The sequence below is a fragment of the Ascaphus truei genome, chromosome 1 (genome assembly GCF_040206685.1).
Source record: "Ascaphus truei isolate aAscTru1 chromosome 1, aAscTru1.hap1, whole genome shotgun sequence".
NCBI classification, from domain to species: Eukaryota; Metazoa; Chordata; class Amphibia; order Anura; family Ascaphidae; genus Ascaphus; species Ascaphus truei.
Window position 1 is genome coordinate 359,288,991 of NC_134483.1, and position 14,024 is coordinate 359,303,014.

Below are 14,024 nucleotides of genomic sequence, written 5' to 3' on the forward strand. Positions count from 1 at the left end.
TCAATGACATATCTAAGATCCTGATCTTGAAAATAAAAGCCATCACTAAATGTGGGAGGACACCTACAATATGACCGGCAGCAACATCAAGTTGCATTGAGAGTAATTACGAAATGATTCTCTTTTTAAATTGACTTAATTATGCTACAATCTATATCCACCAACCAATAAATAAGTGTTCAAACAAGCATAATTGGATTAGTAACTATGTTAGATAAAACAATTAAATCTTGCCTGAAGGCATAATTTATAAACTGTTCAAATATAGTTTGCATCAAACATTTCATTAAAAAAGTCTAAAAACTGCGCCCCTTTCCCCCCCTCCCTCATCCTCCCATGTGGAACATTCGAGCACAATTCTATGCCTATGCATGGAATGCTAGAGCTAGTGGCTTGCTGTACATCTTAGAGAGGAACCAAAAACATAAAAATAGAAGTACAGCGAGACAACTTTTACTTTAGGTTGCGGTCTCTGCAACGCACCTGTAATTATACAAGGCAGGGAATCCCATGTTAAACCCTTAAGAGAAACCTTCAGGCAAGAACCTTTCAGGGCAACATGTTCCTACTATAAGTGGCCTTACTAATAATTAGAGCTTTGGTAATTTGTTAATCGAGTGTTAAATAAAGAAATCTTTAATACCTGGTCTGTTGGCTGTTCTCAAGGACTGAACTTGGGAACCCCTTGTATAAGATAATTTGGCCAATATGTAATCAAAACCATCAAATCTTCATTACATAAAAATGGTACACAGCAGGAATATCTCCTTCCAGAAAGTATAACAGCAGAGGAAACGGCAACTGGTTTTAAAAACCTAGAATTATTTTGTCGAAATCATACTGTATACTCACTAGCTAAGGTCACTTGATCAGGACCATACTATTGTAAAAATACCAACATGCCAATTACTAAACTGGCAATTCTTTCACATTAATCCTCAATCAATTTCCAAGACTGCTGCGTTTAAAATGCCAAGAGATGTCTAGAGACGAAATAAGACTGTCTATAAAGATTTTGAGAGATGCTCTTCATGCTGGTCTTTGACCTGTAATCAGAAACTTGGCAGTTCATTCCAAAAGTAGCCAAACCTCTATCGATGTTTGGAGGTACTGTACAGTATTAAACATGGTTAGGTAATGTAAGACTCACCAATGTTTCATAGATAATTTTTCTAAAATTACTATATAAATGTACTCCCCCAATATCCCAGCATGTTTATTTTCAGGGTGGTCTCTATTCAGGTTATGCTCAATAGACTTAACTTGCTGGTATGTTCTGAAGGACCTTCCATCAAAGTGGTTTAAAAAAAAGGTTAATACACTGTGCACAAAACATACCTTTTGGCTAGAATGGAAGGCTGCTTAATATTCCATAAACTTTCCCCGTCTTCAGTGATTTGGGTCACCTGCTTTGTCAGCTTCCTTGAAATCTCCTCACATTTGCTCATAAGTTTCAAAACCACTTCTCTCTCTTTGATCAACGTTTTACAGTCCCAGATTAGATCTTCTGAAAGACCACTAGCTCTGGTCATTTTATGCAACTGTAAACATAATAATTTAACGATGAGTGCTCCATTTTGTCTTTCACATGTATTTTGCAGTGCCATATGAGATCTTGGATGATAATTTTTATTACAATTTTAGCTTCATCCACATTACACTGCAGGGGGAGCTCTTACCTTTCAAAATGTAATACTGTACTCTTTTAAGCATAAGCAGGACATGGTTAGAGATGGTAATATATGACATTCTGTGTTCTGTAGAACCCTGGGGCTCTAAGCAAGGTCACTAGAGGTTTCACGAAAAAAATATTCCCTAAAGGTGGATATCTAACTAGATCCATATCTATATAAAAGACACATGCGTGTGGTGTGTGGATATACAGATACAGGCAGTCCTCGGTTATCCAACGGAATCCGTTCTGGAAGTAGCGTTGGATAGTGAAACCGTAAAGTGAGTCCCATGTTAATCAGTGGCGGTGAGCGTCAGATAATGCATGCCGGCATCGATAAACGACCCATTGTAAAGCTTTGGATATGCCATTCGTTGTAAGGTGAAACGTTGGATAGTGTGGACTACCTATAGATGTATATATCTCTATATACTGCACCGACACACTTTATTCGAGCAAATACCCAGTATGTACCTGGCAGATACCTGGAATGCGCCGCTCCTCACCTCTGACAAGCCCCGTTGCGTTTGCCTTCCCAGCCTGGGTTCATGCCTGGCTGACGGGCGGCTGATCTGTTAAATGATAATGATTAGGATTTAATAGGCTGCAATGCTTCGCGTGTCTACCAGATGGCATAAATTCATGAATTGTAATGCAGTATATATATATATACTGTGCAGTATTGCAGCCAGCGGGAATAAAATGCTTCAATCCCTGCCTGAAAATACCTCAATGCACTCGGGCAGAAAACAGTCACAAACCTCAATACACCCGGGTATACCCGAATTCGTGGGACTAGCCGAGCTCGAATAAAGTGTGTCGCCAGTGTACACACACGTTTTTCCAGATTTCATATTTTCAAAAACAAGCATTGGTAATATCTACAACCCAGATTTCTGAAACATAGGCTAGACTACTCCTTTGTTGGGCCTCTATCAGGACAAGAGCTTCCTTCAACAAGTAAAAGCCCCATGAGGATTTGTCATGATGAACATGACCCAATAATGAAAATTGAATTATGGGTACCAATATATGGTTTTAGGTATATGTAGTAGGCCACTACTAAGGAAACTGCACAATAAGAAAAATGAAAGGCACTGTAGAAGTATATGCGGTTTCAAGCACAAAATATAAGACTTCAGTACAATAATGTAAATGCACAAACAACAACAAATGGGACACCAGCACTCCCTAATTAGGCTAAATATATGTTAAAGTAGTGAATGGTGCAGTAGCGGTAAGGGTAGAACAAACAAGAAAACACTGGCAAACAGTAGTCCCAAAAGAGAGCAGTCAGTGGTCCAGTAAAGTCCATCTATAATTTCATGTTTGCCATCACTGTTACACTAGAGCATTAGCTTCAATTATGTTTGTAATCGTTTCTTTATGAAGTCATTCACCATTCAAGTCATCATTTTCCCCCTAATGGACGATCTGAGTTCCGTTTGTTTTTTCTAGTTACTCTACAACATATAGACTTTATTGTTATTGAGTGTTGTTACATAGGGGACTTTACTGGACCACTGGCCTCCCCTCTTTTGGGACTAGTGTTTGCCAGTGTTTTCTTGTTCAATAATGTAAATGGGAATAATATGCCGAGTTTTGCAGTAGACTGAGGCCTTTCAAATTCCCAAAGTCTATAAACTAGGGGAATATGCCTGTAACACACCTGCATTGAAAAATCATAAACATTACTCCGTGATGATAGCAGTAATTATAATTCACAAAAGGTTGCAGGCCTTATTTGTATAATCTGTGAAAGGTCACTGCTACGAAAAGAACCTTATTAAATATATACCACAATTTATGGGGCAATAGTGTGTTTCATATAGAATCTGAGGCTCTGCAGTAAGAGATGAACAAATGTTCCTCACAGGGAATATGAAAAGGTTTCCTTTAAAGTTTGTTTACCCTTTATTTTCACAATGTACAGTGGTGAGAAAAAGGTTAGTGAACCCCTTAGATTAAGATCCAATAACATTCTAGGTTTGAAATATGTGAAAATCCCAACTCCTAATTAGTGATGTACCGGGTCCCAAAAATAACCGGGTAACCGGTACCGGAAAAAAATAAATTAAAAAAAATTAACCAGCCAGGTAACCAGGCACCTGGCCAAGTAGTTTTGACTTACCTGCAGCCGGCTGCAGAGGGTGAGGACGACCACGGCGGAGGGTGAGGAGGACCACAGCAACATCTTAGGCTAAGTCCCTGCTGGCGCTGAGCGTGCTCATGCTTGGCGAGCGCTCCAAGCATGAGCGCCGGGTGTCCTGCTTGTTTGCGAGGGGGAGGGAGGGCATTGCAGGTAGTTGAGCGCGCAGGTAAGAATAGTTTTTTTGTTTACCTAAGCGCCGATCGCGGCTCTGCCTGTCTGCACGCGCACGAGCGCCGCGTGAGTGGGGACTTACATATATCTATATATGTAATTCCCCGCCACAAGCGCCACCCGCTCAGCGCTAGCGGGGACTTGGCCTAAGTGACGGTGGGAGCAGCGGAAGACATCCTTAACAGCTTGTGCGAGCAGAGGTACATGTGGCCGGAGCAGCAGTGTTACTATTGGACAGCCGGGGAGGAGCACGACTTTCGACGCAGCTCCTCCCTGGCTGTCCAATAGTAACGCTTTTGCTCCGTTCACATTACTCTGCTCCCACCGGCACCAGCTGTGAAGGATGTCATCCTCTGCTGTTACCGCCACCACCTGAAGGATGTCTTCCGCTGCTCTCACCGCCACAAGGATGTCGCCGTGGTCCTCCTCACCCTCCGCCGTGGTCCTTCTCACCCTCCGCCTGCAGGTAAGTCTTCTGCTGTTCTGCTTCTGCTGTTGTCCAAGAGGAGGACCTGAGGGAGAAGAGCAGAAATTACCCGACACCGGGTCCCAGCACCCTGGGCCGGTTCCGAATAAATTCCAGGTACCCGGTACATCACTACTCCTAATAGATAAAGATAACCTGATCAAACAAAATACACAAAAAACATACCTTTTCAACATTTATTTAGCCACAAATGATTAAAAATGAGGAGAACACTAGACAGTGTGCTCTAAAGAAAATTCACTTAAATGCACACCACATGGGGTGTAAAAATATAGCTTTTATTAGTTACATAAAACATAGTTCACTGAATGTAAGTATAACAGTAATTAAAAAAATTATTAATTTATTATTAATTATTATTTTGGTGATGAGCCAAAAAAATCCCTATTCATAAACAATCTGACATAGACAACTGTTCGTCAGATATGGGAAGTTGAAGACTAATTAAGCTATGATGGTAAGTAACCATCAATACCGGAGGCAAAATACAGCTAGACACCTAAATAGTGCTGTTAAATAGTAACGAACTGGAGAGCAGATACGTAGATGGTGTAATCTTATAGTATAGTAAGGTGTAGCTGATAAAGATATTATACCATATCAACCCTTTCCCCCCCATACAGGAAGGGGATATGGCTGGAGTGATAAGCTACCCCTACATATATTAGGGTATAAGAGGTATATTAAAGATGCACTAGTAAACATCAAATAACCAGCAACAACTACCCAGGGAATGTCGAATATCGAATATCGAGGCAAGTATAGCTGAAGCCAGAGAGGACTACGCTAATATGATGTATACAATCGCAGATAGCAAGCTGAAACAAGCCTGTCTATAACCATATGGCAACGCTTGGGCAATAGCTGCACCAGGGATAGAGAAATTAAACTACAATCAACAGGGAGCACTAGGTATTGCTCAAGGACACTCCTATAGTTAATATCTAAATAATGAAGTTACAGTAAATGGCTCCGGTATGCTTTAAACGATCACGACAATGAAAACTAACACGGCTCCATAACAGAGACTGCAGACGTCATTAGCGCTCCCTGTTGATAGGTTTAACTTATCTATCCCTGGTGCAATGATCACTCACATTAGCCAAGGCGAGAGTGCCCTGCAGATCCTTGGATGTTACTCTGGAGTTCATTGTGACATCCTGGATAATTGGCCGGTTTGTTCTTGGAAAGATTTTGGTAAGACGACCGCTCCTGGGTCGAGTGAGTGTGGTCCTGATCTTTCCATTTGTAGAATATCTGTCTGACAGTGGATTGGTGGAGCCCCAAATCCTCAGAAATGGTTTTGTAAGCCTTTTTTTTGACTGATGAGCATTAATAACTGCTTTTCTGAGGTCCTCAGAGATTTGTTTTGATCGTGGCATGACGTGATTCCACACACTGTATGGTGAAGACCAATATATAGGATGGGGCCTCCCAAACTCACCCCTTAAGATCTACCTATTTAACAACCAATTTTAATTATCTACTTTAATTTAGGTGATAAAACCAGTGTTTCACTTACGTCTGCACATACCCCGACTTTTAATTACTAATTGTTTGTCTAATTCATACATCATTTTGTTTCGAAAGACATGAAATTGGTTAATATAAACCGTATTGGATATTTACGAAAAGACTGTTTTTGATTCAAGAAGGTTATCATGGAAAGACTATGGAATTTCCGTAATTATCATTGGGGTTCACAAACTTTTTCTTGCCACTGTACTACTGTATGTCTTATTTCCCCCTAAAAAAAATAAATACATTAAAAAAAAAAATTACATATGTGTCTGAATACTATTTTCTATTAAGGGACTATTTCGAAATAATCATGTCATTTTGCTTTAATGTCAGGCAGCATTTCAAAAACAGCAAACACTTGGCTGTATTTGACTCATGAAGGAGAGTTTGAGATTAACCATACAATGCCACAAAGCTCTTGGAGGCTTTCTGTCACACTTTGTGTAACCACAGTGCCACTGAAGCTGTGCGGGGGTGGGGAAGGATACAGCTAGGTGTCCTTAGCTCACAGGGGTATTTTCTTGTTCATTTATTTATTTTCAGTAGAAGCCAGGACAAAGTGTTTTATGGATTATTTTCAGAAGGAATTAAACTAAATTCAAGTAGAAAAGTGTCCATCCTTTGATTATTCACCTTGGCTAAAAGTAAAAATATCTGACACCCTTACACACTACTGCTAGTTTGTTTGCTATTTTGACTGTATACCAACGAACGTACGTGAGCTGCACATAGTGAAACACACATTGGTTATTCATTATAAGGTTAATACAGATTCCTTTTGTCTAGGGTTGCTTTTGTAGCTTCTCCGCAGCAGAAATGTTTAAAGTAAACTTGATTCATGGAGAGAAGCAAATATATTCAGAAAATAAATTGCAAGTCAAAGTCCAAATGTCACTGTGTAATGTATGAAAACGCCAATCTTTCGGCTATCCCTTCTACTGTATCACCACTGAAATGGTAGTTCACCTCATACAGGGTGTTGCACTTAGGCTGCGTCCATAGAAGGACAGTCAGCGCTGAGCCGTGCGGACGCTCCGCGATGAGCCCCGTCATCCTCATTGAGGATGTCTTGAGGGGGCTCCCGCAAGCTTCGGCAGGCGTACTGAGGCGCAGGGATTTTCAGCCGACAACAGAATTTGTTTCTGAGCGCGCTGTCGGCTGAAAACTTCCAATCAGAGCGAAGCAGCGTTGAGGCGCCGTGACGTTGATGCTTCACGGGCTATTGGCACAGTGACGTCAGTGCCCCGCCTCCCGATCGCGCACGCTGGCTCGTCTGCTAGCTCATGCAATCGCTCCTGATTGCGTTGACGCGCCTCAGCATGAGCGCGGAGGAGTGCTGACTGCTAAACTATGGACGCAGCCTTAGAGAGGCACGGACCATCGTATTGAAAGCACCATTTCGAATGACAACCTTCTCACTATTGAATAAAATACAAACAAGAGCCTTTATGTTTACATTGGTCTGTGCCTTTAGTGTGGACATCCTATTGAAAAAATGCTGACCACACTATGGTATCTTAGAAACGGAAAAAGGGGCAACAATATTGTATGTAGGTAGTCATCGTTATCCAACGTTTCACTTTACAACGAATGGCATATCCAACGCTTTGCAATGCAACCATAAGAGGCCGTTTTTCGACGCCTGAATGCGTTATCCAATGCTCACCGCCAATGATTAACATGGGACTCACTTTACAACGGTTTCACTATCCAACGCTACTTCCAGAACGGATTCCGTTGGATAACCAAGGACTGCCTGCACAGTGTTTGAAATGTTAAGCAATTTCAAAGGGTACCTAAAGTAAAACTATTTTTTAACCAGACATGGTAGATTGCTGCTTTAAATGAAGGATCAAAAACAGAAGCAACAAAACCATCTGAGAAGAAAACGAGCTATAACAGGCATGGAAAATATGGTTTACAGAGAGCAACATTTTGATGGGACCACTGAATGCTGCTTTAGAGATAGGGGACAAGTGTGGGCCAAATGTCAATTTGACACAATCCCACAAACTCAGAACATAGCAGTTGAATTAAACTGGACAACAGTTTATGCATCTTCTGTTCTGGGAAACAGTAAATACTTCTGGACTTCTTGGGTTACCAGTACATAAATTACCTGCTAGCAAGAGGTACTACATTGTAATAAAGTCAGGATCATTCCTTGTTCTCTTAATTTGGGCAGTCTAAATGTGTTACAAAAATGCATATTAATCGCACTCAGGTGCAGCTTTATCGCTTCATTCATTTTCTGAATTAAGCCAAAATGGACTATATCAAATGTGGCACCTTGGAAAGAGTTATGTTCTCCTTGCATTTCACGCCTCAGTATGTGAACCAGTCTCATGGATGTCTAAATCGATGTATGGGTATTACAATAATATTCTACAATATTATGTGTGCTGCACACAATGGTATATTTTGAAGCAGTTAAAATTAACAATAGCATTTCTAGCGAAACAAAACTAGTGTCTGTTCAATTTAGAGATTTATCTGGGACATTAGCTAAAAAGAAACTACACAACCATGATCTGGTATTTTTCTTACTATTCACTCATTGATTTCGGTATGTTACAATTACAACGTCTATATAAACCACATCTTTTAAAAGCTGGTATACCCCACTTTACTGTAGTATACATGAAACTTACTTGGGCCAATTCGAAAGAACATAATTAAAATAAAAGTTGTACAATATGCAAGAAACCCTTTCAATGTTAATAGCAGCTGATTTCCTAAACAAATATGGTGAACAAAAGGTATTCTACCTCCATGCTAAAACTAGCCCATTAATCCCATGCCCTGTTTGCAGAACATTCTGCATATTAGCTGGGGTTTTATAGACACTGTGGGTGACGTACCAATAATGAAACTTATTATGTGGGGCACCTGGCAAGATTAAAACCACACACCTGCATTGAGCCTCTGTTGAAAGCTATAAAAGTGAATGGCTTAAAAACGTACTTATTATATATTCCCTTTAATATAGGAACCATCATTCTTTACACAGCCATCGTACATGTTGGACGTAAAATTAACCATGGCTATCCAATATTAGAATCTTTAACAAGATCTTGCCAAAAATGCACTTCATTTATTTGTCCAACACGGGTAGGCTTTATATTTTTAAGCTTTTTTTCACAACCCACAGAAAAACTATTAATATGCCAAAAAAAAAAAAAAAAAGAGAAAAGTGAAGGGAGGATGCTCACTAAACCTGAGTTTTGTTATGTCAATATTCACATATGCCAAGATTGTGTGTGTGTGTGTGTGTGTGTGTGTGTGTATGTGTGTGTGTGTGTGTGTATGTGTGTGTGTATGTGTGTGTATGTGTGTGTGTGTGTGTGTGTATGTGTGTGTGTGTATGTGTGTGTGTGTGTGTGTGTGTGTGTGTGTGTGTGTATATGTGTGTGTGTGTGTATGTGTGTGTGTGTGTTTATGTATGTGTATGTATGTGTGTATGTGTGTGTGTATGTGTGTGTTTTCACATTGCGAGCACAAGCTTTAGTGCAATGTGTTCCCATTTTCACTTCTCTTTAGCCGGGGCTTAGATTAGAATAGCCTCACTTTCTAACATTATACCAAGCACTTCAAAACATCTAAAAAATGTATTTCCTAATGATCTATAAAATCGGTATATAAATCCTCTGTATCTAGCCCACAAATACTTAGTTTAAAGAAAACCACTCTCAAAACCATCCATATTCAGGCTTTTTCTTCTGACAGCAGAACACTTCAAAGTTGACTTTGCATATTTAACCTTTGAATGAACTGTTCAAAAGCAATTTCAATTAGATTTTTGTACATATTCTATTATTTAACATTAGAAGTATTGTTACTAAAGGCGTGTTGATCCAACGGGGGAGTGGGGGGGGGACATGTTTGCTGTTTGCCTTTGTCAGAGAAATAATGATAATCAATTACTAATTACTTGACTGTTCATTTAAAAATGTGGCATACAGCCAACATGTATACAAGAGCTACAGTCAATATCAAATATTTCATGAGATTACATTGCTTTAGAATAAGCATACTTTTGTTTGCGTATCATGGATTGTGCTGAAGATGACTGCTCTGCCTTTTGAAATATTTTCTCTATGTTATGTGTAACAGTGGAACCCTATGCAAGGTGGAACAGGCACCACTGAGCAGACCAACATTTACCAAGCACAACCAATGGGAAAGTGTGAACACCTTTCACATGGTAAAATCAATAGAGTTGAGACAATACTCACGTTCGATAGAATTTAACAAAGAAAAAACAGCAAGACATGGCTTTGCGGCCATGGTTTAATAGCACAGGAATTGAGAAGCATAAAAGCATGGTCGTTTTTAAATGAAGCCATTATGTACACAAATATTTCTTACACATTAGCACCAGAAAAGCCTCAGGAGTTTCTATAAATTAAAGCAGCATTACATATTAGGGACCTGCATGAAAATTAACATGCTTCTGTATAATGCAACACTGACGTAATCCCTTCCAACAGTATACAGCTTCAACAAATGGAAGGAAAACCTAAAGACATTGTATCACATAAATACAAGTGCTGACAGTACTGCCTTGGCCTAATGATATGTGTGTGTACATGCGTGTATACGTGTACGTGTGTGTGTATACGTACACAAACGTGTACACACGAGAATATAGTGGCACTCCAGAGAGAATATACCTGCCTGGGTGCAAGATGTAAACAGAAGCCAAGCAGGTAACAGTCACACCAGGTCTTTATATAAAATAATGACAAATGTATCGACTCATTGACGTTTCAGCTCACAGTCTTGAGAAAAGCTCTACGGTGAGCTGAAAAGTCGATATGAGTCAATACATTCTTCATTTTTTCTATAACGACCTGGTGTGCCCGTATACATACATATACATACATACACACACACACACACACACACACACACAGAATGCCTGACTAGGCAGTTCAACATCTGCTGAAGGTACAATTATTTTATGTACATTAGTTACAGGTCTCTGGGCATGTAGTTACAGCAACCAAATGAACATGTTGGGTGCGTCTGCCGACAGACACGTTTAATCAAATAAAACTAAAATTCACTGCAGGTCAGTACAAAGTGCATTTGCAATAATCTTTTTTGCCAAAAAAAAAAAAAGAAAGAAAAAAATTCAAGAATGGAGACATTTGTGGGAAAAAGCAGCCCCTTTAGCAAATAGTTTCACAAAGAATTAGCTGAGGCAAAGCCCAACAAGTTCAGCAGCGACCTGCCTATCTGACAGATGTTGTCAGAGCAGCCAACAGCTCCAGGCTATACGATTCCCTGAGCAAAGAGCCGTTTGTGAACTGCAGCACTGCTGCTTTTTTAATTACGCCTCTCTTCTCCTGTGCCCTTTTTTCTTTCCCATTTTTAAAACAAAAAAAAACAAAAACAAAAAAAAAATGTACAGCACTTCTACGTATGTGTGATGGAATCGTACGTAGAAAATTGGTTACCCATAATACCTGGGAGGGTTGCCCAACTTGGCAATTTTGAATGTGGTATTTTTAACTCAAGCAGCTCTTCCAAAACATGAAATTGAAGAAAAAACAATGACCCAACAGCATCTTTTCAGTATTTGCCGTTTTTCCCAATAAATTAGACCACTGAGGCCTGCAAAGGTTTAAAAAAAAAAAAAAAAAAATTGTTCAACAAAAACCATAAACTACAAAAAATGGAAAACATAAGGGGAAAAAAAAAAGATTCAAGACATATCATAGGGAACCTTTTTCTTTCCTTAAAAGATACTTGTATAAAATCAGATATCTGGTAAGCAGATCAGTAAATTTATAAAAACAAATACACTTCAACGTTTCACAAGCAAAGCAGTAAAAATGACATTGATGAACGTACTTACCAAGATTTGTGACAATCTTCCGTCTACACGTTCAGGTTATAAACATCATACAGAAACCTCATAAAATGGCTGCATTATTTAGCCAGGAGAAATATATGACAGATTCAATTGCAAAGAAGAGATGACAGGGATACAAAAAAAATGGGGGCGAAAAAGTGCTATTTTAGGTGGCAGCTTCAAATATCCGTGCTGGCATCTTGAACCATGGAGCTGCCCTTGCAGTTCTTTCTTTAAGAAATGACAGTAGGAGTAAAAATCCTGCCACATTCTTGCCTTCTGCAGGAGTTTTACTGCTAAAATAGTTCAGAATAGGCTGGCAAACTTCTCCTTCCCAAATGAAAGCTCTAATGTCTGCTTCTGCAGAGAAATGAACCAAGTTCCTATGTTGCTGAATGAGTGACAGTATTGCCAGCCAATCAGCTTGGGTTTTTCAGGAAAATCACCCCTTAATTTATTCAAAATTAGGTCATATGACACTATTTGAAATGCTATTGGCTTACAATGAATGTAGTGTTAGCCTTCTCAGGATAAGGCCACCCATCTATGCCTCTTTAGATTGAAGACACCTCTTGCCTATAAGCAAATAAGGAATATTAAAAAAAAGATATTGAAGAGTGTAAACTTACCAGAGATTCCCAAGAATTGAAGGGCCGGAGCTCAGTGATCTTCTGAGCCTTCTTGAGAGAGCACTGAGGTATCAAAGAGAGCTCATCCAGAGAAGCATCCTGCAGGAAGCTAACTATTTTAGCTTTGTATTCCTCCACCATTATCTCCTCGCTGCTGCTGTAGTCCTCATCCAGGCAGCTGCCTGCATCCGAAGCAGACTCCTCACTTTCTAGGTCCCTTCTGTCCCTTCTAATGCTGAAAGCACCTTTTTTGCCCTTGTTTTTTTTTTTAAAACCGTTCGGTGTCCTTGTGGTATTAGATTTTAAGTTGGGCTTCGCCTTGGTGCTGCTGTTAGGGTTATTTTTGTGATTTCTGGAGACATCTTTCCCGTTCGAAACATCATTTTTGGAAGCTTTTTGCAAATCATCTGTGTAACAAATGCACACAGATGTAATAAACAATTACTTTAAAAGACAGTTTTTGTTAGAAAATAACAAAAGGGTTGCTTAAATAATTTTTCGAACATTTTTATAAAGGTCTGAGAGCAAAGATAGTTGTGCCATATTTCAGCGTTGATCAATAAACGATTAACAAAAAGTACATAATTGCCAAACACATTTTAGCAGTCCAGTTTGTAATGGCTATACAAGGCTTAATAGTGTGTGTATAGAATTCATATATTTATATGCATACATATATTTATACTTGTGTGTATTTACAGATATATTCATTCCCATTCCGACTGTATGTAGTAGCTAATCATGAATTGAAACCGCTTTCTATAGATCATGCATGGCAGAGAGTCAAGAAAACACAAATATGATGCATCACATGCTTTGGCCCCAAAAAACACAAGCCTGATAATATTATTCCCCATCTTTCACTGCAACACCGTGGGAGGGACTACACAAGAGGGGTTCATCTCTTTGCCCCACTGGTCTGCAATGCTTTGCAGGCACAAAGACAATAGCAGCTTGGGATAAGAAAAACAAGGAGATTGTGAATCTGGTTTCTTCAGTTACACGAAAGAAAAAAAAAAAAAGGGGGGGGTCAGGATGCATGTAAACACCCAAAATCTCCCTTCCATGCACCAAACAAATATTTGTTTAAGTCTTGGCCAGAAATACTTATAAGCAAATTGTGGGTAATCTGTTTACAGAGTGCTGCATGCACTTCTCCCACCCCTCGCTCTCCAATTGTGACCCTTCATTCTGTGCAAAAATGTATACTATGAACTTAACACAGTTGCATTTGCATTGTTCAGGATAATATGCTAGATGTTGTATTGCTCTTATTACATTAGAATATGGCATTATGGGTTGCGATTGATAAAGGGAGTAAATTATGCCCCAGTGTGTTTGCGAGAACTGCAGCTTGCATCCTTGATTAGTTACAGTAGGATGTTCATCATTGAGGAAAGAGCTTCTACAAAAACAATAGTCAACAAGCATGTTCTTTCAGTTCCTTCAAAAGGATATCACTAATCAGATACATTATCTCAGATGATAAGGATTTATAATAAAAAAAAAAAAAAAAAATAAGGGGGGGGGCT

General features: G+C 39.4%; 1 protein-coding gene across 4 annotated transcripts in view; it reads right to left on the reverse strand.

The window, feature by feature from the left end:
- Positions 1-14,024, reverse strand: part of SMARCAD1 (SNF2 related chromatin remodeling ATPase with DExD box 1) — a 113,401-nt gene that overhangs the window by 40,131 nt on the left and 59,246 nt on the right. For 3 of the 4 annotated variants that reach the window (XM_075609912.1, XM_075609929.1, XM_075609921.1), the window contains exons 9-10: positions 12,493-12,899; positions 1,339-1,541 (exon numbers count right to left, since the gene is read on the reverse strand). In XM_075609912.1, coding sequence (XP_075466027.1) covers positions 1,339-1,541; positions 12,493-12,899 — 610 coding nt within the window. Of the gene's footprint in view, positions 1-1,338; positions 1,542-11,866; positions 12,222-12,492; positions 12,900-14,024 lie in introns of those variants that run through there. The other variant, XM_075609939.1, reaches the window with a different exon arrangement.